The sequence below is a fragment of the Dromiciops gliroides genome, chromosome 2 (genome assembly GCF_019393635.1).
Source record: "Dromiciops gliroides isolate mDroGli1 chromosome 2, mDroGli1.pri, whole genome shotgun sequence".
Taxonomy (NCBI): domain Eukaryota; kingdom Metazoa; phylum Chordata; class Mammalia; order Microbiotheria; family Microbiotheriidae; genus Dromiciops; species Dromiciops gliroides.
The window spans coordinates 305,775,675-305,802,209 of NC_057862.1; the positions used below are offsets into that span (position 1 = coordinate 305,775,675).

General features: G+C 37.6%; 1 protein-coding gene and 1 long non-coding RNA gene across 2 annotated transcripts in view; one reads left to right on the plus strand and one right to left on the minus strand.

Moving 5' to 3' along the window:
• Positions 1-26,535, plus strand: part of LOC122739867 — a 52,170-nt gene that overhangs the window by 15,239 nt on the left and 10,396 nt on the right. Inside the window, exons 2-3 of the long non-coding RNA XR_006354686.1 lie at positions 15,006-15,134; positions 17,690-17,895. This is a non-coding gene — a long non-coding RNA (uncharacterized LOC122739867). The remainder of the gene's footprint in view (positions 1-15,005; positions 15,135-17,689; positions 17,896-26,535) is intronic.
• LOC122739865 (plasma serine protease inhibitor-like) lies at positions 206-21,600 on the minus strand. Its single transcript, XM_043981575.1, has 5 exons — positions 21,561-21,600; positions 17,184-17,883; positions 15,687-15,957; positions 6,867-7,032; positions 206-526 (listed from the first exon to the last, which is right to left on the minus strand). Exons 2-5 carry the CDS (start codon positions 17,830-17,832, stop codon positions 299-301), a joined length of 1,314 nt encoding a protein of 437 aa, XP_043837510.1. The 5' UTR covers positions 17,833-17,883; positions 21,561-21,600; the 3' UTR covers positions 206-298.

Below are 26,535 nucleotides of genomic sequence, written 5' to 3' on the forward strand. Positions count from 1 at the left end.
ATTTGTGCAACACCTACCTCATGGGGTTGTCATGAGGAAGTGTTTAATGGTTCTTAAAAAACATGTAGAAAAGAGGTCTGTTGCTATTTCCCACATGTTGCTGAGAAAGAGTACACCAATTGTTAAAAGAAATTGATGGATTAATAGAAAAGCAGTCATTCACCAATATCTTGCATTTGCACATTGCTCTTTATTTATAGCAAGCTACACAATGATCCACCCTCAGGCTACCTTGCTGCCCCTTCCCCCAGGAGGTGGATGTGAGTAGGTGGCTGCCCCTTCATTGTAGAGGAAAGGCTTAAGATGCAGAGGAAGCAGATAGCCCTTCTGCTTCCCTGGGGTTCACCACTTTGCCAAGCAAAAGGATGCTCTGGTTAGGTTGAGCAAGGATCATAACCAGAAAAGATCTGTTGAATTCCATCATGTGGTGTCGAGCAGTTGACATCCTGATCTTGATGTGGCTCTTGGTAGTCATAAGAGATTGTGGGCCTGACTCATCCATCTCGAATCCAGTCTGGTGGACAATCTGCAAAGAGAAACACACATGTAATGACATTATGGAAGAGAAAACAACAGAACCTTCAAAGGAAGTCATGTCCCTTTGAAGAGAAAATGCCAGAAGATTGCAGAACTCTCATCAAAAGATAGGATCAAAAATGGATTTTTCTTTTTTTAAACAAATAGATCAAAAGAAAGGACAAGATGGTATATGAGATTTCATTAGACATGGAGGAGTCAAAGAACCTAATTCTGAAATCTAGATCCATCCTTTACAAGCTACATAACTTTGGATAATCATCAGTTTCTATATCTGTAAAATAGAGATAATAGTAGCCACATTATCTAACTCAGAGGGTTATTGACAATTATTTCCATCGGGAAACAACAAATCATGATGAAAATGTGAGTTCTTATTAGCAGTTTGGAAAGAAAAAAACTCAACTGTTTTGCTGTTATTATATTGCCTTTCAACCCAGTTTTGCTAGTTAAAAACACACTTGTGCATGGAACTAATGGCTATTTAGCCTATGCATTTAATCCTCTCATTCTCTCTCAGTCTCTGAGTCTGGCTTCCAACCTCATCACTCAACTACTTTCTCCAAGTTGACCAGTGATCACTTAATTGCCAAATCCCATGAGCTCTTCTTAGTTTTCCTCTTTGTTCCCTCTGTAGCATTTCGGTTTTTTCCCTCTTCAGCATTTGACACAATTGATCCCCTTTTGGGAAACTTTCTGCTCTTTGGGCTCTCATGACACTGCTTTTCTCTGCTTCCTTCCCACCTATCTGGCTGCTTCCAAGTCTTCTTTCTGAGATCATCACCCATGTTTTGCCCTCTATGCATAGATTTACATCAGGGATAGCTTGGCCCTCTTCTCTACCCTTTCTAACTAGTGATAACATCAAAATCAATGAATTCAAATATCATCTCTCTGCAAATGATTCCCATATCTATTGTTCAGTTCATTTTTCAGTTGTGTCTGACTCATCATGACCACATTTTGGGTTTTATTGGCAAAGATACTGCAGTGGTTTGCCATTTGCTTCTCCAGCTCCTTTTATAGATGAAGAAACTGAGACAAACAAGGTTAAGTGACTTTCATAGGGTCAAACACCTAGTAAATGTCTGAGGTCAGATTTGAGCTCATAAAGATGAGTCTTTCTGACTCCAGGCCAATGCTCTAGCTATCCCTATTATATTTATATGTCAATATTTATTATATCTCCTAAGTACCAGTCCCATATCATCAACTACCTATTGGATCTTTCCAAATGGATGTCACATAAACATTTTGGGATAGTGGAGAAGTCTGGAGTCAGAGGACCTGAGTTCAAATCTCACTTCTGACACTATCTATGTGATTTTTGGGAAGCTCCCTGGACTAGGTTCTCTCTGACAAATAAAGAGGTTGGACCTGGATAGCCTCTGAAGCCCCTTCTGGCTCTAAATCTATGATCCTATGATCTCAAACTGAACATATCTAGACCAGAGTTTATCTTTCCTTCAAGTTATTCCCTCTAATTATCTTATAGCAATTGAAAGAACCATCATCCTATTGAAACTTAAAGAGCCATCCACTGAGATTTACAAAGAATAATACTTGACTGCTCCCTTTCCTTTTCCCTCCCCATAGCCAATGAGTTGTCAAGTGTTGTCAATTCTACCTTCAAAATATCAACCGTCTTTTCTCCACATGGTCACTATTCCAGTCACTTCAGGCCCTCACCTTTCACCTGGACTAATGTAATATTCTCCTAATTTGTTACTATGACTCCAGTCTCTCCCCTTTCTGATCCATTCTCCTCATAGCTGCCAAATCAATATTTCTAAAATACAAGGGGAGTCATGGTATGGTGAGTACATTCCAAGTCTTGAAGTTAAAGGAGACTCTAGTTTGAATAATACATTAGTCACTTGCTGGCTCTGCAAACCTGTGCAAGTCTGGGCCTTAACCTCTCTGGGGGCTCAGTTTCCTCAGCTGTAAAGTTAATGTATTGGAACTTTATGATTCAGGGGGCACTTTTAGCACTAAAAATATCATCCTATGCCATTACTCTGCTCAAAAATCTCCAATGTTTCCAAATTCCTTCTAGGATAAAAAAGTCTTTACAGTTTGGCATTCAAGTCTCTTCATTATCTGGTTCCAAACAGGAAGCTTTGCAAGTTCATTCTGTATTGTTCTCCTTCATTTACTTAAAGTTCCAGTCCAACTGTCCTACTTGCTACAACAACCCCACCACTACATTTCATTCCATCTCTTATCTCTGTGCCTATGCCTAGACCACTTCTGAATCCTGGAATTCACTCCCTCTTCATTTCTACCTGGTAGATTTCCTAGCTCCTTGAAGTCTTATTTCAAATGTCACCTCTTGCAGGAGGTCTCTACTGATCCCTCTTATTGTTAATGTCCTACTCCTGCCCCAGGAAATTATATGATATTATATTTACTTATCTGTGCTATATTCTTTCTCTCTCACCCCAATAGTATGTCTCGACAGGGAACATGGTTTCATTATTTGTCTTTGTACCCAGAACCTAGCATAATAAGTGTTTAATCAATACTGAATAAATAAATGAATGAAAATCTCTACCTACCTTAATAGATGATTTCATTAATTTCTGGGAATGAAAAAAAAAGTCTCACCTGGTGGCTGGCATTCTGGAGATGACTCTTTCCATGCTTAACCAGATTGGTCCTTAGACAATAGATCCAATCTTTGTTGGGTTTATATTCTGGAAAACCACACAGAGCTTATGCTCTGGTGACATAATCTTCTGTGAGAACTAAGGCTCGCCTTCATTCCCTTATTTTAGTTGAAGTTTGGTTTGGATTAGATAGCTTCCAAGGTCCTTTTCAATAAGGTTCTCTAATTCTTTATACAAAATAATTTATATTAAACCAACGTTTTTGAATATGGACATCAGGGAAGAAGTTGTCTTTCTAGTGTATTGTAATAGAAAAGCAAATCACTGCTAAGAAGACTCAGATCCTAGTTCCAGTTTTGCTACTATTTCAATGTATGACACTGTGAATTGTGGTATATGAATGTACTATTTGTAGAATGTATAGGAAAAGAGGAAATAGGTAATTTCAAAGAGACATAGAAAGACTTGTGTAAACTGATGAAGGGTAAAGTAAGAAGAAACAGAAAAAAATTTATGCTATTACATCAGTATTATAAAAATTAAGAGTTTTGAAGGATTGTATAAAATGATGGAGAATGAAATAAACCAAACCAGAAGAACAATTTATATAATAAAAAATGTAAAAACAACTCTAAAAGCTGTAAGAAGTCTGATAATACAATGACCATCCAGAATTCTAGAAGACCAGTGATGAAGCATGCTATCCACCTCCTGAAAGAGAGGCAACAGAGTTGTAACGATTGAAATGATGCCACCTGCTGGAGAACTACTGTAGGAAAGCTCCCCCATGAGGAGACAGCATCTGAGGGCAAGCCATGTGGTCAAGGTCCTTGGCATCAGGAAGTGACGTTTGCTCATGGGTACTGTCTATAAAGGCTACCAGCCAATCAACTTGAGGAGCCTCCCATTTCTGGGAGGAGGACACAAAGTAGGAAGTGGACGCTGGCAGAGGGCTTTTTCCTCTTTTTGGTTCCTGACCTCACCATGGTGGGTTGGATGATGGGGTCTCTTAGAAATAGTTAGATTTTTACCTTTCTCTCTGATCCTAATGCTCTTTACTAAATACTTAAACACTTAAATACTCGTGCTAAAGTTTATAATTTATTGGCGACCACTCATTAGATTTTAGATAGTATAGCTAGAATTTTAGCCCTGTACAGAGTCGGGGCACAGAAATACATATGTATGAATTATGTATGTGTGTATGTATAAATATACACATATATGTGGATTTGTATGAATCAATTAAATGAATGTCCAAATCAGAGTTTATGTTTCCTCTCAAGTCATCCCCTTTTCCTAAGTGTCCTATATGCATTGAAAAAGACATCCTGATAGCCACTGAGATTCAGCATATATAATGTTTGCACACACATATATACACAATGTATATATTCATATATATGTGTATATTCACACATACTCAATGAAGTGATTTGTTTTGCTTGACTATGCATGTTATAAGGAATTTATTTTTTCTTTTTCTTTTTTTCAATGAGATGGGGAGTGGGAGGAAAAGAAAAATGGATTTTTGTTCATTATAAAAATAAAAGTCATTTTCCCTCATCTGAGCCTCAGTTTCATCTAATCTAATCAGTCATTTTAAATTGAAGCCCAGGAGAGGGAAAAATATTTGCTTAAGGTCACACAGTAAGTGGCAAAACCAGGATTTAGAATTAGGTCTTCTGATTTGGGATTTAGTTCTCTTTTTTTTTTTTTTTTTTTGGTGAGGCAATTGGGGTTAAGTGACTTGCCCAGGGTCACACAGCTAGTAAGTGTCAAGGGTCTGAGGCCGGATTTGAACTCAGGTCTTTCTGAACCCAGGGACGGTCCTCTATCCACTGTGCCACCTAGCTGCCCCTTTTAGTTCTCTTTTGACTTCACCACATTGCCTTCCTCGGGGACCTAAAGGATCACTTGGCTTAATTATTGATACTTATAGATTGAGGAGCAGTTTGTCTGTCACTTATAGAGAATATGTAGGTGGCCACAGCTTTCATTGTGACATTTACCTGCATGTGCCTTTGCAACAATAAAAGTAACCACATAGCTCTTGAAATGACAGAACCAAAGTACTGGAAATATTCATTTGGCTAGTGTGGTCAGGGAATGATCTAAGCAAAACTGGAACCAGCTGGTGTTTAAAAATTACACCCCTCATTTTTACTGTCCACCAGAGGCTTTGAGCCTTCGCTGTGTCAGAGGCAACTTCATATCACAATAGAAAAATGTAGCAGAAAGTAGAATTTTCTGGCATTCTGGTCCTCAAATACATGCATTCCATACAAATTCAGACTCATCTGGAAGTATCTTCAAAAGTCACTTAATTCAACACATATCTAGGTAGCAATCCCCTCCATGAGATAACACACAAATGTCTATCTAGCCATTCTTCGAAGACTTCTAGTGATGGAGAGCTTAATATCCATTCAACTTTTGAATAACTCTAATTTTTAGCTAAATTGTGCTGTAAGGACATTGGGTTTGACATCAGGAAGACTTGAGTTCAAATCTGACCTCAGATACTTACTAATTGTGTGAACCTGGGCAAGTCACTTAACCTCTCTCAGCCACAGTTTTCTAATCTGTATAATGGGGATAATAATAGCTCCTGCCTCACAAGTTTGTTGTTAGGATCCAATGAGATATCATATGTACAATGCTTTGCAAACCTTAAAGCACTATATAAGTGTTAGCTGTTTATTATTATTATTGTTGTTGTTGTTGTTGTTGTTGTTATTGCTATTTCTACCTCCTTGTAACTTCCATGCTTTGTTTCCAGTTCTTGCCTTTGGGTCCAACCAGAGTAAGTTTGATGTTTATTCTATTTGGTAAGCCTTCAAATACTTGAGTACAATTTTCATATTTCATTATACATTCTCTTCTTCAAGCTAAATAATTGCCTTTTACTTATATGATAATGGTCTTCAATCCCCTTACCACTCTCATTGTTGTCTTTTTGATGAATTTCAGTTTCTCATTGTCAAATGGCTAAAATTTGTCATTCAGAAATGAGCAAAATACTTCAGATGTGGTCTGCCCAGGATAAAACACAGCAGGATAATCATATCTTGCTTTCTATACACCACATACATTGTAGACTCAGATAATTGTGGCTTTTTTGGGCCATCATGTTGCACTACTGATTCATATTAAGATTAAATGCCGGGGCAGCTAGGTGGCGCAGTGGATAAAGCACTGGCCTTGGATTCAGGAGGACCTGAGTTCAAATCCAGCCTCAGACACTTGACACTTACTAGCTGTGTGACCTTGGGCAAGTCACTTAACCCTCATTGCCCCCCCCCCCAAAAAAAAAAAAAAAGATTAAATGCCACTAAATCTTCTAATTCTTTTCCACATCCACAATATTTCCCCCTACATTTGGTTTTACATTCCTATTAAATGTCATATATAGGTCCATAGCACTAGCCTTCCAAGAACCTTTTGCATTATGACTGTCATCCACAAAATATTAGTTATCCTCCCAACTTTATGTAATAATATTCAGAATCTTTGCTTTGACCCAAGGCATCAGGCTTCCCTTTAATGAAGCCTATGGTCATGTTAGAATTTTTGTTATTATTTTTATAGATCACAAATTTTGCCTAATCATTACCTAATCATTACATGTCTGAAGTGATTGCTTAACCTACCTGTAGTCACAGGTGTCAAAAGGAAACTCTGTCATGATTATGGAAATCTTAACAATTATAAACATACTTGAGAAATCAGAGGGGTCAGATGGCTGGGTTTGTTGCTTAGGTCAATGATGCCAGAGAGATCAGACTCTTTAGAGAAGACACTTGTAATCTTCAGTGCTGGAAGTATCTTCTGCAGCTCATACTTGCCAGAAAGGTACAACTTTGGAATATGTAATTCCATAGCTCTGGGAAGAGAGAAATCATATACAAATATACATACATATATATATATATATATATATATATATATATATATTCATACATAAAATTGAAAACCAGAAGAGCCTTAGAGGTCTTCCAATTCAACCCTATCATTTCACATGTGCAAACAAAGGCCCAGAAAGATTAAATAATTTGCTCAAAGTTAGTGCCACCAATTGATGGCATATAAAAGATTAGAATCTAAGTTTTTAAACTTCTAGTTCACTATTCTTGGCATAAGGTAACTGTTTGTTTATGGATGATATAATGGCCTTGTCTGCCTTATTACACTCACAAAGCATTTATAAATCCCTCTTGACTGTTACAATTGTGTTCTCACCAAAATCTCTCCCTTAAACTATGCCCTAGGAATCATGTTTTCTAAGACTTAAATGTCTTGACTCAGTCAACTCTCCCTCTAAACTCTACTTCTCATTGCTTCACAACTGGACACTCCTGTTCTTTTAAAAAAAATTCCCTAAATACAGCAGTCCCTTCTAAATGTTCCAAATATTCTACTTCATAGTCTTAACTTCAAGACCTAAAGAACATGAAAACCAGAGGGGTCTTTGGGACATAGAATGTTAGAACTGGAAGTCAAGTCAAGAAGCATCTCCTAAGTGCTTACTCTGTGCCAGGCATTGTGCTAAGTTCTGGTAATACAAAGAAAAGCAAAAGACACTCCCTGTTCTCAAGGAGCTCACTGTCTAAGAAAAGAGACAACAAACAATGACAAATAATTATGTTAAAACATTAAAGATATAGCTAGATTCCCTAATATAATGATATATTAATTTTAATTTATTCATTATTAATATAATTATAATAGATATATTTATATATGTAGTAAATTGGAGATCCTTTCAGAGCATAAGCACTAAGATTAAGGATGAATGGGAAAGTCTTCTTTTAGATAGTGGGTCTTTAGCTGAGACTTGAAGGAAGCCCAGGAGGCCAAGATGAGGAGGGAGAGATGTCAAAACAAAGGGGAGAACCAGGGAAAATGGTCAGATTTGGGAGATGGGATATAATATGTGAGGAAAAATGAGGAGACCAGTGTCACTGGATCACAGAGTAATTGGGGGTGAGAGTATGAGAATATGGTTTAAGTAGACTAGAAAAGTATGATGGAGACAGGTTATGAAAGACTTTAAAAGCCAAACCAAAGATTTTATATTTGATCCTGGAGGCAATAGGGAGCCACTGGAATTAATTAAATGGGGGATGGTGACATGGTCATACTTGTGCTTTAGGAAGATAAATTTGACAGCTGAAAAGGGGATGAGCTAGAGTGGTGAGAGACTTGAAAGGATGAGACCAGCCATTATCCTATTGTAATAGCCCAGGTATATGGATAAAAGGAGGTAAGAGAGAGTGAGGAGTTAAGAATGACACCTAAATTGAGAGGCTGTGTGACTTTGAGGATAGTAATACCTTCCACATAATAGGAAAGTTAGGAAAATGTGAGAGTTTTGGGGGAAAGGATAATGAGTTCAGTTTATCCCATCAATTTATAATTAGAAATAGTTATTTCCCTATTCCTATGGAAAAACTGAGGCTCAGAGAAATGGAGGTGCTGAGACAGGAGAGAGGCATGACAGAAGCTAAATGTATCTGAAGTGTGATCAACTGTGAAATGAAAAAAGTGGATGGCAGCAGATTTCTACATAAGACCTCCTTCCACACAGCAGATTAAGGAAACTTCTGCTTTCATTTCACTTATGCAAGAATCTCCTAATTTTAGATAGATAGCAAAGGAACAAATCACCTCCTATGGTGAGAAAAGGCACTTTGAGGGAAAGGAAGTAGGCCTGGTGTCCTGGTCCAAGACCTCCAGGCAGTGCTTCTTACTAGATAGGTATAAAGCCTCATGCAGGAGTCCCCAGCAACTGAGTTCCTGGTACAGAAAACAGGGATAACACAGAATTCTACAGCATTTTGCTTCAAGAGCAACCAGAAGGAATAAAAGAAAACAGAATGTCATGAAAAGAACTTGAGGGGGGAATGAGAGTATTAACATTTCTCAGGTGGTTTGAGAAGGAAAGAATCCAACATAAAGAGGAAGGTTAAAAAGAACCACTGAGCTTATGGGGCTATGTAATAATTTTAAATTTTTTGTAGTGCAGTTGGAGCTGGCATCTCTAAGGAGAATGACACAGATTCTCTACCAAGGAATGATGAGGATACAGGGATGCCATAAAGAAAAAGGCCATCCACTTAGTAGAAAAAGGGGCTTCCTATAGGTGTACCAAAATGGTTATCTGTGAACCTGGCTAACAGTTGGATAAGGAGGGAGGATATTCTGGGCATAAAGATTAACCTGGGGGCATCTAGGTGGCACAGTGTATAAAGCACTGGCCCTGGATTCAGGAGTACCTGAGTTCAAATCCGGCCTCTTACTACTTACTAGTACTAGTACTCTTACACACTTACTAGTTGTGTGACCCTGGGCAAATCACTTAACCCCCATTGCCCCGCAAAAAAAAAAAAAATAACCTGAGGAAAGCCACAAGGCATGAATACATAATGTTTCTTCGGGAGTGGAGGGAGGTAGAGAGTTATCTAGTTTGGATATATAGAGTGTGTAGAATGGAGTTATATGAGATAATATTGGGAAGGTAGGGTGCTACCATTTTATATGAAGCTAGGAATGTGTCAAAGAAGTTTGCTTTACTTTGTAAGCAACAGAGAACCAATGAAAATTTTTAAAGAAGTGACATGATAAGATCTATGCTGATGAAAGATTATTCAGGAAGTAATATGAAGGATAGATTAGAGAGGGAAGAGACTAGCAGTGAGAAGACCAGGATAATGGCCATTATAATAGTATGAATAGGTAATAATGAGGACCTATACCAGAGGAATTGAAATAAGAATAGAAAGGAGGAGATGGATCTAAGAGCTATGGTAGAGTTGGATCCAATAGAACTTGATAATTCATTACATTGAATATGAGAGAAGAAGAGAGGGGATAAGTGAAAGATGATGATGATTACAAGGTTACAAATATAAAAGACTGAGTGACGGTAATATAAATAGAAGTAGCAAAACATAAGCAGGATGGAGTGAGGGAGGAATAATGAGTTCAATCTTGGACATGTTGAGTTGAAGGTGAGGGTGAGATATCTGGGGAGAAATGTTCTAAAGGCAATTGAAGCTTGAGGTCTGGAGCTCAGAAGAGAGGTCATGAATGCAGATAAAATTTTATTGGTAGCTGTAACAATGGAAATGAACAACATAAAAGGGGCTTGGAAATTAACTAGAATCTTGAGATTTGTAGTTCGCAGGAACAAGCATTCCCTCTCAGTCCGGAGAACAATGTGAATTATTGAAATCTCTGAACTGGAAGGTGGATTTAGGTTATGTCCAAGAAATTTTAAAGGGACACACACAGTGGGGTGGAATAAAAGGGAGGTACAGGGATTGCATGAGCTAAGCAGCAGCCACATTAGGGAAGACAGTACTGCCAGCCCTATGCTGGGAGTCATAAGCTGAGCTGGAAAGAATACACAACAAAAATGTTCATTGGTTCTCTGTTGCTTATAAAGTTAAGCAAACATATTTAACACAATTCTAGCCTCTTATAAAATGGTACCACCCTACGTTCCCAATATTATCTCATATCACTCCATATTCAACTATACTGTCACAACAAAAGTGTGATAAGTGAAAGAAGAAACTGAAAGGAGAATTGAGCTGTGACTTAGAAGGAAATTATTAAAGTGGGTCAACAGATCCCAGCAGGCAAGGGATTTGAGTTCTTTTTTGGAACAGAGAACTCACACTGAAGCTACAACTTGTACTCACCTCTTCAAGGATTGAAGGCCTCTGAAAGGACCAAAAATTCTACTGCTTCTCTAACATCCTCTCCCCAAATCTGGCTAGTTATAGGCACAACAATATATCGTGCTAACTTTTTTTTTTTTAACTAAGTAGTTCCTATTCCTTTATTTTACTTCAAATTTATAGAAATCAGGGATTAGCTGAAAATACGCAAAATTTAAATGAGAACAGAGCAAGACATTTGTCTAAAGGTTAGGGATTTTCCCAACTAGGAGCTGTGAGTTATTGTGCTTGTGTTGATAACTTTCTGTCTGTTATTAAATACATAAAATAGCAGAGAGAGGTACCACATTGACCCAAAGGCCATTAAATTGCCCTTCAGCTAAAAAGCAAGATAATTTTCAAAATGGTATAGCTGGTTAAATCTCCAGAGATGAGAGTATGGAGGAGAAGGTCCTGACTGAATAAAAGATCATACTGTAAACCACACCCTAGGGAGGAGATAGGCAGATCTTGGGAATAGTTTAGCTCCATTTCTTTTCTGAAGGGAAGAGGGAATAAAAGGGGATTTAGTACTGGAAGGCTAACTCCACCCTCCACAGAGACACTTTTTGGTATTAAAAAAAATGGTAGTCTTATCTGGAACAACTTTTTTTTTTTTAATTTTGCCTTTTCTCTGATTCAGAGTTTACTGTTTTACTTCTTCTTGTTCTCAATTTTGTTCAAGCAGAATTTCTTGAACTCTTGTATTTATTTATTTTAACAGTATTACAAGAATCTTAATTTTGACCTAGGCCTAAGAGAATAGCAATTACTTTATAATAACCATTTTTTTGCTGTTGTTTTCATGTTGTGCTGCTGATAATTTGATGATAACTGTGCTAGCACAGTTATTATTGTTTCTAATTTGCATTGTTGAAGTTGATCAGCTTATTTGGTCAATAAATTATTCACCTCTGGTTATTGGGTATATATTAGCATTATGGATCAACACTGAACATGAGTACAGTATTTGAAAAATATTGTCAAATTATGAAAGTTTATATTCATAAGGGACTACTGATAAATACAGTAGATCCTACATGTAAAAAGAAGGCTATTGGAGCATTTTTTTTTTTTGGTGAGGCAATTGGAGTTAAGTGAGTTGCCCAGGGTCACACAGCTATTAAGTGTTAAGTGTCTGAGGTCAAATTTGAACTCAGGTCCTCCTGAATCCAGGGCTGATGCTCTATCCACTGCACCACCTAGCTGCCCCTATTGGAGCATTCTTGAAGATCAAAGTGAAAGTTTGGGGACTATAGAAAAAATAGATATGGGAACAAAGGCAATAGCATCCCATTTGGGATATATTCTGTGAATTACCAGAGTTATTCAAGCATTCAAAAATACCTGAACAAAATCTAGAGAATGAGAACTACCAGGAAATTGGCTCACAATCCTCGATCTGAAAAGGAGGAATTATGCAATAAATTTGTGGCATTCATGAGTAGAAAGGATGATTCAACAGAATAAAATGAGATTTAGGTCTGAAAACACATTTGGGGAAAGACCTTTCCTAGCAAAATGATGCATGAGTGATTCTGAGTTCACATTCTATAGGTCAAGGATATTTCTTCTATCCATGCTTATATAAATATGGAAGGAATTTTCAACCAACTCAGATAGTAGTATGACTTTAGGTAGAAAGCCCAAAGATTACTCCACTATAGTAAACAGAGATACTCTACCAGCAAAATAGGACTAGGTCACCTGTAAATCACTGAAAAGTCTTTTATGTAGGCAGAAGGTAAACTAAATATCTTTTTACACCTATATGTATCAGTATTGGGCAACACAGACCCCCAAAGCCTCTTATCTTGCATATAGATTTCATCTTAGTACGATTGGGAACAGTCTTGTACCAGGTAAGTGATGAACACATGAAATCAGCCATATTTTCCAGTAGAGGCCTTAGTGACAGCAAGACGCATTATCCTATTCACAAGCTGGAGTTCCTAGGTTTGAAGTGAGAGGTCACTGAGAAATCTAGACTATGTGTTTGGAGAAATTTATGTATGTGCTAACAATAATCCACTGATTTACATTCTTGCCAGTGCCAAATTGGATAGTGTTTTCAACAGATGGGTGGTAGGACTAGCTAATTACAAATTCAGCTTATAATACTTGCTAAAGAAGATGACTGGATGCATATACACCATCCAGAAAGCAAAATAACACTGAAGCTATGGTGGTACCTGAAGGAGTGAAACTTACCAGTTTTTCAATGAAATCACTGAGAGAACATATTTCAAGAGAAGAAAAGTGAACTAAGGATAAATACTTGGGTAGCTTCCACATTAAAAAAAAAGAGTGAGAGACAATGAAGACCATATAGTGAGGCAAGACTAAAAACAGGATGGTGGGGGTGGCTAGGTGGCGCAGTAGATAAAGCACCAGCCCTGGATTCAGGAGTACCTGAGTTCAAATCCGGCCTCAGACACTTGACACTTACTAGTTGTGTGACCCGGGGCAAGTCACTTAACCCCCATTGCCCCGAAAAAACAAAACAAAACATGATGGTGTGGTCACTCTGAGTCCACAGGAGGAAAAGTATCCAGTAGAAGGGGATGCTCAAAAATGTCAAAAGCTACAGAGAAGACAAGGAACACAAAGACTGAAAGAAAGGCTATTGTGTTTGGTTATAAAGTCATTGGTGACAAAAACATGGTTTTAGTGGGAAACTGGGAGGACCTAAGATTGCAAAGACCAAGAAAAAAGTGGTAATGAAGAATTGAAAGTATCATATAGGATTAAAGAGAGACTTCTGCTGGAACTCTCTCTCTCCACTAGAAGTAGAATAGCTAAAACAATTTTCACCTGCCTTGATAATAATTTCATTATTCAAAAGGTAAACAATGAGAGGAATTTCTCATCAATAAGGAAGGATGAATATCAAACTGAAAAGAATAGGGAGCCTTAGTGAAGTCTGGGTGAATGATCATTCTAGTCTATTCATTTTTATTTACTTATTTCTCAGTAAAGAGGTTCTTTAACTCCAGGCAGATCATTACACATATCTCTCTTCCCCACTTCCAAAGGAGTATCCAGAAATTTGCTTCTCATCCATACTCATCAATGACCCATATTCTCTAAAAGATTTCCCAGATTATTCTCTCCCACTTTTAATGCCTCTGGTCCCTCCAAAGTCTCCAATTTGCCATATTTGTCTTTCACTTCACTTAGTCTTATATACCCTTGTGAACCTAACTCTGTACTGATCAAATGGCTTTGTGTGAGGTCAAGTTTTCCACTTTCTATGTTTATAGCAAAGCAGAAGACCTAAAACTTCATATTCATTGACCAAAAGAAATGGATGAATAATCAGCAAGTCATTAAATTTCAGCTTTCACAGCCATTGTTCACTCTTTTTACATTCATATGTACTGAATTCTGTCTTCCTCAGAATTAGCATCTATTAGCAAGATAATAAGAATGAAAGATTCTAAGGCAAATGAAATACTTTTTGTGTGTGTGTGTGAGGCAATTGGGGTTAAGTGACTTGCCCAGGGTCACACAGCTAGTAAGTGTTAAGTGTCTGAGGTCATATTTGAACTCAGGTCCTCATGAATCCAGGGCCTGTGATAGATCCACTGCGCCACCTAGCTGCCCCAAATGAAATACTTTTTTAAAGTGTTTTGTACATTTTCATTTGTGAATTCCCAGAGAGCAGATACTGTTTTTGTTATTTGTTATCTTTGTATTCTCAACTCTTGGCACAGCTCCTGCACATAGTAGGCACTTAGTAAATCTTTGATGACAAATTGATGGAAGATATGATAATAATATTAACTCATAATTGTTTAAAACTTCTATTAGCTTTTATCTCCTTTATTCAGCACAACTTCCCTTGGAGAAACAGCCTGTAGTAGTAGATAATGTGATTGACTGAAAATCCTGGTTTCAAATTCTGTCTCTGACACTATCTGGGTGGTGAAGGACAACTCATTTAACCACTCTAGGCCTCTGTTTACTCATCCACTAAACATCAGCATAAAATCTACATTAATTACCTGAGAGATTATTGTGAGATTCACATGAGATAATATATGTAAAATGCTTTGCAAACTGTAAAATAAAGGTCAATAATTATTATTATTATTTGAGATACATCAGTATTTTTCTCCTCATTTTGCAGATAACTGAGACTGAGAGAAGTAAAATGACTTGACGCTGGTGGCAAAATTGGTGTTGGCCCATGTTTACTGATACATTATTAATAAAAACTACAATGATGACAATACTAGCAATACTTCATATGTATCATGTAAGTTTTCATCTATATTCATCCTTTTCTCTTTGCCATTACCCCATCTTATCTCTCTGAGTTTTGAGATTCTCAAATCAAAGTTCATCTTAATGAGGCATAAACACGAAGGTATTTGGGAAGTCTTAATTTTTTTGGACAAAAAATGAGTAAAAATTAACATGATTATTTCATCAAAGTCTGATCCATTGGTAAAAATCATAAACTTTGGCAAATCCTTTTCCTCTTCCTGCCAGGGAAATATCAGATATCCTGCCCACAAAACCAAAGCTTGAGACTAAATGATCTCTAGGACCTTATCCACCTGTAATCTGACATTCTATGGTCTAATGTATCCCACAGATTTAATATTCTATGATTTGTGGAATTTCATATTCTAAGTTCTTTTATAACTGTAACATTCTACATCCTAAAGTTCCTCCCAACCCATTCATAATTTTATGGCTGAACCTCCATGTGATAGATGTCAGCAAGGGAATAAAGACTCAATGAACAAGCATGAATTGAAGTAGAATTTTGCAATTGCTGATTTGATATTGATCTGAACAGTACCTCTTCTTGAGTCCCTTGAGCCACCGTTTCATAACTTTTTGAGTTAGGGCAGCCTCCACACGTTTCATCTGTCCTTGGTCAGGAAGAACAAACAAGGCTGTCTCATTTGATGCATAAGCTATTTGCAGCACACTACAGGAGAGGCTCCTATCCCGGAAGTAATAGTGTATATCTTCATGGATCATCATGGGAACCTTCACCATTGTCTTTTCTGACACAATGAAGTTGTCTTCTCTAGTCCTTTTAGGATCAAAATTTCTCTCCCATGAAGCTAAAGATAAAACCACAAAAAAGTAAAAGGGAGAACTTTGGCCAAGAGTCAAAAAATTTTTCTTCTGTAAAAAAGAAAGTCTGAGTCAGAGCAGAGTTTCTCATTAAGGTGTTTATGTTTTTGTTTTAATCTGAGCAACATCTTTACAAAAACATTAATACATTAAGGCTGTCATACAGTCTTTCCTAAAATGTGCCATCTAGCACTGAACATAGTACTTCAAATGTGACCTGACCAGGGTACAGAGCTTTGCAGGCCTGCTTCCTCTTTTTTCTGGATGTTATCACTCTCCTAAAGAAGCTCAGGATGGATTAACTCTTTTTTTACTGTTGTGTCACATTGTTGACTCATCTTAAGTTTACAGTCCATGAAGCCATTTTTTAAAATAGGAACTCTTATCTAAACATATCACCCCTTCCCTGTATTGGGAAAATGGGCATTTTGAGACTATTTTTTATAGGCATCATATTTTGAGTATAAGAACTTTAATGTTAATCCCTATCAAATAGAATTTTATTCAACTTAGTCCACAGTTCTAGCCTTCTGAAGTCCCTTTGGATTCAAAGTCTGCCATTCAGTGTACTAGCTATACCTCCATGCTTTGTTTTATCTGCCATTTTGACAAGAATGATAAATAATTACAAAGAGCAGATCAAAGGGGATATCCCAGAGGCACTCCATTAGGGACATTCCTACAATGTGACTAATTAATGATGCATATGTTGAGTCTAGTTCTAAATCTACCTAATTGTGTCACTGGCTAGTTCCTATCTTTCTACTTATCCATAAAAATAGCATGAAAGAACTCAATTTATTTCCAGAGGTAAGTTTTACAAAGCACCTTCCCCAGGACAACTCTGTCATTCATTCTCCTTTAATAGATGAAGAGATTGAGGTGTATATAAGTAAAGTAAGTTGTCCATGGTCACATAGCTAGGGAACTAATAAATGCCAGAGCATGGATTCTAACCTTTGTCTTTTGAAATAAACTGCAATGTTCTTTCTACTATAAGATGCTAAAATATGTGGATAAATATTGTGTAAGACTAGCAAATTTCCTTTTAAAAAAATGTGTATCAAGCTATTAAAACATATTCATATGCATATAGATTTGAAGAAATTCAAATTTTCTTTTTAAATTTCTTTAGCAATTAATTTTAAGGTTATTAACACTCTATCCTTTCCCCCAACCTACCCAACCACCATCCCAGACCCAAAGCTCTTACCTTTAAAGAAGATGTAATTCACTAGAATCATCATAGTTTTGGTGTCAACATCTTTAACCAAACCCGCAATTTTCTTTTGGCTTTGCTCTGTTATGTAGTCATTAATACGCTTCTGAGCCCTGACAGGGTATTGGAAGTCAATTGAGAGAGCTTCTGACAGGTACATGGTCTTCACATTTTGTGAGAACTCTTCCAGCAGCCTGAGCCTCTCCTCAACAAACAGTGCACTCCCCATGCTTAGCTGGAGTGCAGGATTAGGCACGTTGAGGTTGAGAATAAGATTCTGGAAGAATTTGTGGATTGCATCCTCCTGGATTTCCTTGAGATTGAAACCCAAACCCACAAGGATCTGACTGCGGGTAGTAGAGTGGGCCCCAAGGGTCAGCAGGGACAGGATCATGGAGACACTCAATGGGGAAAAGAAAACATTCAAGTCAGGGGCTTGAGAGACCAACTGCTTATACAGAGTGAATGCAAAGTCGGTGTTTTTTTCTATTATTTTGCAGTTGAGTGAGGCATCTTTGGCATTGTGAGTCCCTCGGAAAGCAAAATCAGAGCCACTTTTCCCTAATCGATGCGGGGAAACATGACATGTCCCAGCAGCCTGGAGGCTGATGAGCAACACAGAGAGGAAAAACTTGAATCGCATTGCTTCTTTTTCTTATTCTGTAAAGAACAGGGACCAGAAGAGTAGAAAAACCTGAGAGAGAAGGTAAATGAGAGATAATTCCTAGAATACCTTTCCCCACCTCTCCCATTATATGTTGGATTTATTCCCACCCTTTAAAATCCAAACACCACTTTCCCCCAAAAGCCTTCCCTAATCTCACCCCATACTAATGATAATTCCTTCTCAGATCTCATCTAAAACTTTATTTTGCATTTCTCTAATGCATTTGGAAGTGAAGGAATTCAAATTTATTTTTAAAATTCTATTGTATAATATTATCCTACTAGACTATGAGCCTTATGGAGGCAAAGAACATGCTTTATTTAAACTTTATATCTTATAAAATAAATAAAACTCACATTTCTCCCAGCACCTTCAATAATATCTTCTACAATGTAGATATATCATATATTCAATGAATTGAATTGAGTATGGATTTCAGTGTGACATCTCAGAAAATTAGCCTTATAAGAAAAAAATGAATGAACTTGACACCCTGGGAAAGGTTAGGGCTGGAAACAGGGATGTGAGAGTCATTCCTGCAGTAATAATAATCAAAGCCATGAGAAGGGAGGAGATATCAAAGAACATGTAGCCAGTGACTGACTTCTGGGGGAGGTTCACATATGGGAGATGGGTTGAGAAAGAGGAGGTAAGGAAAGAAGCAGACAGTGAATAGTTTGCAGTATCCCAGAAGCCAAGAAGTTTTAGAAGGCTAGAATCATGGACCAAGTTGAATAAAATTCTATTTAATAGGGATTAACATTAAAGTTCTATACTCAAGAAGGAGGCAGTACATAAAAGTATCAAATGCCATGGACTTGGCCCTGGTATCAGAAGACGTGTAATTTAGTTCTGGGTTTGTTCCTTACTATATAACCTGAGGTAAGTCACTTCTCATTTCTATACCTCATTTCCCTCAAAAATAAAAGGAAGGGGGGCAGCTAGGTGGCACAGTGGGTAAAGCACTGGCCTTGGATTCAGGAGCACCTGAGTTCAAATCCAGCCTCAGACACTTGACACTTACTAACTGTGTGACCCTGGGCAAGTCACTTAACCCCCATTGCCCCACAAAAATAAATAAATAAATAAATAAAATAGAAGGAAGGAAGGAAGAAAGAAAGGAAGGAAGGAAGGAAGAAGGAAAGAAAGAAAGCAAGCAAAGAAAGAGAAAAGGATGGCATCAGATTAGGTCTTTTCTACTACAAACATCTTTGTTCTTTGATTCTAAGATCTCTTCCAGGCTAAAAGTTTTTTGAACCTCTGGTTCTAGGGAAGATGAAAACTGAAATATCTGATGGATTTGGCTGTAAGGAGGTCATTGGCAAACCAGGACAGATAATCTCAAGGAGTCAGTGAGTAACGAGGATGTGGAAACAGTGGGTAGCAACTAATTATTTTAAAGTTTGGCTGTGAAGTAAAGTGGAAAAATAGGAGAGAAAAATCCATTAGATTGTAAGCTCCATGAGGACAGGATGTAGCTTTTGCTTCTTTTTGTATCCACACTTAACACAGTGCCTAGCATATAGTAGGTGCTTAATAAATTTTTTCATTGATTGAGAATGGACAGAAGGAGCAGCAAGATCAACAGAAGGATTTTTTTTTTTTGTAATGGTGAGATGATTTTTTGGAGTGTAGGAGGTCAGGACAGTGTCTTATGGCAGCATCCAAAATGAACTTCTGCTAGAGATAAGGAAATAATTCTCAAGGCAGAATTGTCTCTTTCTCTTGTGAGGAACAATTTGATCTCTGTCAAAAACTTTGTTCTTCTCTAGGCCAGGGAAGGAGGGCAAATAGAAGAAGTTTTATTCCAATTATCCTTCCTCCCCTAGTCCTTCCTTCTCACTTTGCCTTGAGGTCCCTTTCCCCCAGTAAATGGATTCAGCTTAAAGGAAAAGTGTGACAGAGAGCAAAAATAGCTCTATAGAATCCTAAACCAAATGAAGTCTGAGGTTGGGTGGGAGACCACATATTCTTTGAGTATTTCTTAAAGATCGAAGTAAGCGTTGGACAGAATAACAGCTGTAAGGTATCATAAAACCATTTTAGGGACTTTAAAACATTGAATATTAGAGTTAAAAGGGATCTATTAACCTGGAATGTTACAACACAGAATTTTAAAGTTGGCAAGGATTTTATAGATCATCTTGTTCAATACCTTCACTTTATAGATGAGGAAATTGAGGTTCAAAAGTTTGAAGTGAATGCTGATAATTACATAGCTAGTAAATCAGTCAGACAATAAACATTTATTAAATACTTACTATGCACCAAGGACTGTGCTAAATGCTGGGCATACAAAGAAAGAGAAAAGATAGCAGAGAAAAAAGAGAAAACAGAAGCAAAATAATACTTGACTTCTTCATCTTTCCAAGGTCAGCCATAATCACTATCCCATCTATACTGAATAGCCATCCCAGCCCTTCTTTGATCTTCATGCTGTTCCCAATATAACAGCAACAACAACAAACACCTCTTTATTTTCCTTTGGATTTATCATTAACTTAAGTTCACTCTGGACTTTAACACTTCTGACTCTATTCTTATAAAACATTGTATTCATCTTCATTTACTTGCCCTTCCTTCCATCTTCTACACACACCTTTAAAAAATTCAATTTGTTCGATCAATGTAATAACAGCAACAATAATATTTGCACAGTATTAACTGTGTGCCCGATACTGTGCTGTGAACTTTACAAATGTTTTCTCATTTCATCCTCATAATAACCCCAGGAGGTAGGTTGAAGAAACTGAGGCAAACAAAGATTAAGTGACTTGCTCAAGGTCACAGAGTTAGTAAGTATCTGAGGCAAGATTTGAACTCGAATCTTCCTATCTCCAAGTTTAGTGCTCTAATCCACTGCACCACCTAGCTCTTTAGGCACCTCTCCTTTTCCTCCATATGGAAACCATTTCTGCTTTTATTTTCAGAATTGAGCTAATTTCCCTTGCAATACATGAAGCCTTTGGATCCTATTTGTCCTTTCCCTGAGCTCTTGGAAATCTAAGCTTTCAGAATCTAGGGTACATGACCCACAATGTCCAGGTTTCCCGTTCTTTTATACCATCAGCTCTAACAGTGAGCACATCCCCTAAGATTCCTGCCATTTCTACTTCAACAAATTCCTCTTTGTTGGTCAGAAGCTCTCTGTACCATTGAAGGATCAAGTTAAAATTAAGGAAAGCCACATTTTTTTTTTCAGTTTCTCTGCTTTTGGCAGAAAAGAGAACAGCAGCAGAATTTCCCTTTCATGACAGTATTTTACTTCATTGCCAGTTTTGTAATTCTATTTGGTCACCCAAACTTCCCATCTAATTTTGTTCAGATAATCTGTATACATATCACCTCTCCTTCTTCCTGCATTGATCACTATCCCCATGCCAGATTCTCTCTGGTTATTCCTTTTCCTTATGTGATTATACCATTTAATATATAATGCAAATCTACCATAATTTTTAACTTATAATTTCCTTTTCGCATTTCAGTCACAAATCCCATCCCATCAAGTCTAAGTGATACCTATGAAGTCAAAATTGCCTCTTCATATTAGGATTTTTAGATCATCTTGTTTATTACCCACACTTTCTACATTTGTATATAACCACTAGGTTATGCTGCTCAGCAAGGCAATAGGGGCTGTATGTGCAAGGAACTCACTCCTCTTCCCTTTATGTGGACAGAGGACATCCCTAGCAGTACATTACCTTCTCTGGAATGATTTTTTCCAGTCCAGTGCAGATTTTGTCCTTATCAGGAAATGTGAAATTGATATCCCCACCCCTTCCTTGTTTAACCACCAAAGTTACTGGTAAGCATGTGGCAGAAGTATCTGATCCCAAAAATTGTACTCTTGTCTCTGTCTCTGTCTCTGTCTGTCTGTCTCCTATCTTTGTCTCTCTGACTCTGATTCTGCCTCTATCTCTCTGTGTGTCTCTCTTTATGTGTCTCTGTCTCTGCCTCTATTGTCTCTGTCTCTATGTCTCTGTCTCTTTATCTGCCTCCTTCTATCTCTCTCTCTGTGTCTCCCTGTCTCTGTCTCCCTGTCTCTGTCTTTGTCTCACACACACACACACACACACACACACACACACACACACACACACACACACACACACTCTTCTCCCTATTAAATGTGTAGCTCTCAAACCCTGGCCCCAATGAACTGCTCTGGGAAGCTCCAAGTTGGATATACAAATCTTCAATAAATTAGAACCCACACTTAAGTTTCCTCCTTTCCTTCCCAATTTTGCTGCATGCATGCAAGCAAACAGAATTAACACTGATCTGAATAGATATCTGGCTTTAATACAGTGTAATAACTAGAACATGAAAGTCAAAAAAGATCATTTAAAGAGGCAACAATTCTAAAGAGGTCCTGATCCTCAATGTCAGAAGGCGAAGGAGAATTGTGGCTTGGTTTCCCTTCATTCTCTACTGGGAAAAGGGTAAAAAAATAGGACACAGATGAAGGTGGATTAAAAGAGAATATATCTTTTCTTTTCTGGGGAAGGGGGGCCCAAGCTAGTCTCCCCACAGACATCTGTGGCTTACTGTCCAATGTGTGCTAGCAGGCTATGAACTGTCCTTTCCCTACTTCCAATGTATCACAATACCCTGACACCTGGAATCCTCTTTGCCTCACAGTCAAGTTTAAATCCTTTATGACATCCTTCTCTTCTCTAATAGTGCCACCACCCACTCTAGTGCAGGTCCTCATCACCTCACACTTGAGCTATTGGAATGGCCTTCTAAAATTGGCCTCCCTACTTCAAGTCTCCTCTCTCTCCAATCCATACTTACTCAGCTATTAAAGTAATCTTCCTAAAGTGCAGTAACCACATAACTACTCTATTCAATTAACTCTAGCATCTCCCTATTACCTCCAGAATCAAATATCAGGTTTGACTTTTTTTTTTTGGTGGGGCAATGAGGGTTAAGTGACTTGCCTAGGGTCACACAGCTAGGAAGTGTCAAGTGTCTGAGGCTAGATTTGAACTCAGGTCATCCTGAATCCAGGGTTGGTGCTTTATCCATTGTGCCACCTAGCTGTCCCCAGGGTTTGACTTTTAAAGCCCTTCACAACATGGCTCCTTCTTGTCTTCCTACACTTTATTCCACGCATTTTATAAATGTTGAAATGATACATAAATACTTTCATTTTCTTTATTCTACTATGCAGTGACACTGACCTTTCTGTTCTTTCTATATGACATGCCATATTTTGCATTTATGGCTTTTCACTGGCTGTCTCTCATGCCTGGAACTCTTCCTCTTCATCTCTTCTTCCTAGCTTTCCTGAATTCCTTTAAGTCTTAGCCAAAATCTTGACTTCTGTAGGAAGCCTTTCCCAGTCCTCTTTAATCGCCTTGAGAATAGGACCTTTTTTAGCCTTTCTTTGTATTCTCAGCACTTAGTACAGTGCCTAGCACATAGTAGATATTTAACAAATGCTTGCTGACTCCTCTTGACTACATCTGTCTCTAGGATTATTTTCCCCCAAGAACTTCATAATTTTTAGCAACTCTCTCAGGCCCTTTGTGAAGGCTTATTTACATGAATCACCAGAAGATGGTAACGTCAAGTGTCTGAGGCTGGATTTGAACTCAGGTCCTCCTGAATCCAGGGTCAGTGCTTTATCCACTGCACCACCTAGCTGCCCCAATAACATGGCTTTATAAAAGGATAACCTTTTTCAAGACCATGTGCCTTGGTTTTTGGATGGGAAATATGATCCCTATACATAGCATCTACTTATATTCAAGGAATAAAACTGGACACAGAGTATAGCACATGTAGTATAGTAATTTTTATGTCATTAGGACTGCCCAGGATTAGGATAGTGTTCAAGAAGTCAGAGGTTTTCTTGTTTTAGGTGTGTAATTTGCCAAATTTCACTTGTGTTAAGGTTTACATGCTGATCATATTCAATAAATATCATTGAAAATTCTATCCTGGACCAGTTCAGTAACTAACCATACACATATATAGAGAAGGGTAAGAGATTTCAATTCAAAAGAGCTTACATTTACATTACCACTGTAATATTTTCAAAGCGCTTTGTGTACATTGTTGCTTGGTTCTCATAGCAAATCTATGAGGTGGGTCCTATCATTATCCCCATTTGACAGATGGATAAACTAAGACTCAGAGAGATGAAAAGATCATACTAATATTTAAATATAACTAGTATCTGATCCAGGATTCTAATGTATAACAGGAATAGACTGGGATCAGGGACTCTTTGCCTAGAATTCAGAGCTAGTAGAGAAACTCAGGCAGAAGTATAGATGTAGCTGTTGTTGTTTGTCCTTCTTTCTTGAAGAGGACCACGATAAGTGTCATGACTTTCAATGATTTGGGTTTAAGTGAGGAGGGACTATGTAATGTGAAAGCTTTTTAAAAAATTTAAATGGTATTATGAATGAAATTAAAATGATGAAGGAAATAATTGGAAAACAGTTGAAAGCTATGAAGGGGAGACTTGGAAAGAAAATTAGCAGCTTGGCAAAAGAGGTACAAAACATTAACCACATAACAGACTCCCTGAAAATTAGAATGCAGAAGTTAATGATTCCATGATACAAGAAATATTAAAACTAAGTCAAAAGATTGGAAAATAGAAGAAAATATGAAGTATCTCATACTAAAAACAACTAACCTAGAAAATAGATCAAGGAGAGATAACTTAAGAATCATTGGACAACGTGAAAGCCATGGGCAAAAAAAATAGATCGTTTTCAAGATTCTTATTTCAATAAATCATGAAAGAAAACTGCTCAGATCTCTTAGAACAAGAAGGCAAAATGAAAATAGAAGGAATCCACTGGTTACCTGAAAGAACCCCAAAATTAAAACTCCTAGGAATGTAAAAATCCAGAACTCCCAAGCCAAAGGGAAAGGAAATACCTTAATATGCCAGGAAGGAAGGAAAGAAGAAGATGGATCTACAGTAAGAATTGCACAAGATTTAGCAACTATTACTATAAAAGAGTGGAGAGCATGGAGGATTATATTACAAAAGGCAAAATATATTACAATTGATAATAACTTACCCAGAAAAATTAAATATATAATCCATTAGAATGTAAGTTACTTGAGAGTAGGGGCTATGTTGGGGTTTTTTTTAGGGGGGGCGAGGTGTTAACCTTTTTTTATGTACCCAGTATGAAGAAACTGAAGATGAGGAAAGTTGTTATTTTCCCCATGTCATGGAGCTAGTAAGTCTATGAGACTGGATTTGAACTCAGGCCTTTCTGACTCCAAGTCCAGCACTCTATCCATCCACAGCACTATCTGGATGCTTCTACAGAGCAGATATTCAGAATTTGTTAATTGTTATATGAACCAGTGCAAATATTATTAATTATTTAAATGATTATTTAAATTGATTAAATTGATTTTGTCCAGAAGCTTAGTCACACAAATACCAAAGATTAGTCTTACTGCAAATGCGTGCACATGATCATAGAATGTTAAAGCAGGAAGGGTCTTTGCAGCATAGAATGTCAGAACATGGAATGTTAGAGACAGTCTACTTCAGACCCTTCTTCATCTTACAGATAAGTAACCCAAGGAGTAAAGAGTGACTTGCTTGAATTTATATAGTGAATTGGTGTGATGAAAAGGCAAAAAAAGGAATCAAAACCTCGTCAATGAGCTTCTCTAGAAATACCAAAGTCAAGACAAAAGTTTAGGTTTTCTACTGTTCACCATCAAATCCAATGTCCTGGAAATGTACCTACACATAGAAAACAGTCTGGCCTTCATTTTCGTTCTCAAGATGCAAAGTGTTAGTTGCATAGACTTACAGATCAATTAATCTGATAGGAATAGCTGTTGAATGTAAGGCTAACAGAAACTAGTATCTTGAAATACAGATGCTTACAGATATCGTTGGGGAATATGCACATTCACACATATACTAGTATACTTAGGCCTTGGATATTTTCTCTTTTATGCTATATAATGTGTTTGTTAGGCATGGGGTAGGTACTGAGACATGAGCAAGACAGAAATTATTGGCCCAGTTGTAATGTACTCACTTCCCACCTATTCAAAGTCAATTGCTAATACATTTTTTTTTGTTTTTTTAGTAAGGCAATTGGGGTTAAGTGACTTGCCCAGGGTCACACAGCTAGTAAGTGTTAAGTGTTAAGTGTCTGAGGCCGGATTTGAACTCAGGTACTCCTGAATCCAGGGCCGGTGCTCTATCCACTGCGCCATCTAGCTGCCCCTGCTAATACATTTTTAAGAAGACTTACGCAGGAAAACCTAAACCTCACAGACCCTCCTTTTAAATTCCATTAATCTACTTCAGTCCCTTGAATGAGTATCAAGAATCTGTACTTACACAGTCCTTGTAGATGATGGAGTTGGATGATGGTTGATGGTTTTGAGGTATTGTGGAGATGCACCCTGATGCCAGAAATCCCACAGCACCAGTTCTCTCTGGGCCCTGGGTTAACCTGGATGCCCAGGAGGAGCTTGTCCCCACCTCCCAGCAGAGTGTTGATTTTTGTCTTTGGTTTGTGGCCACAGCAGGTCTTATTCAAAGGCACAATAACAGACCCAACCAAAGCAAACTCCAGCCACAACCCCACCCTTGATGATCTAGCTAGCATCTCCTTTATATACTGTAAGAAATGCCTTAGGCATAAAATCTCTGTAGTTACATTTTGA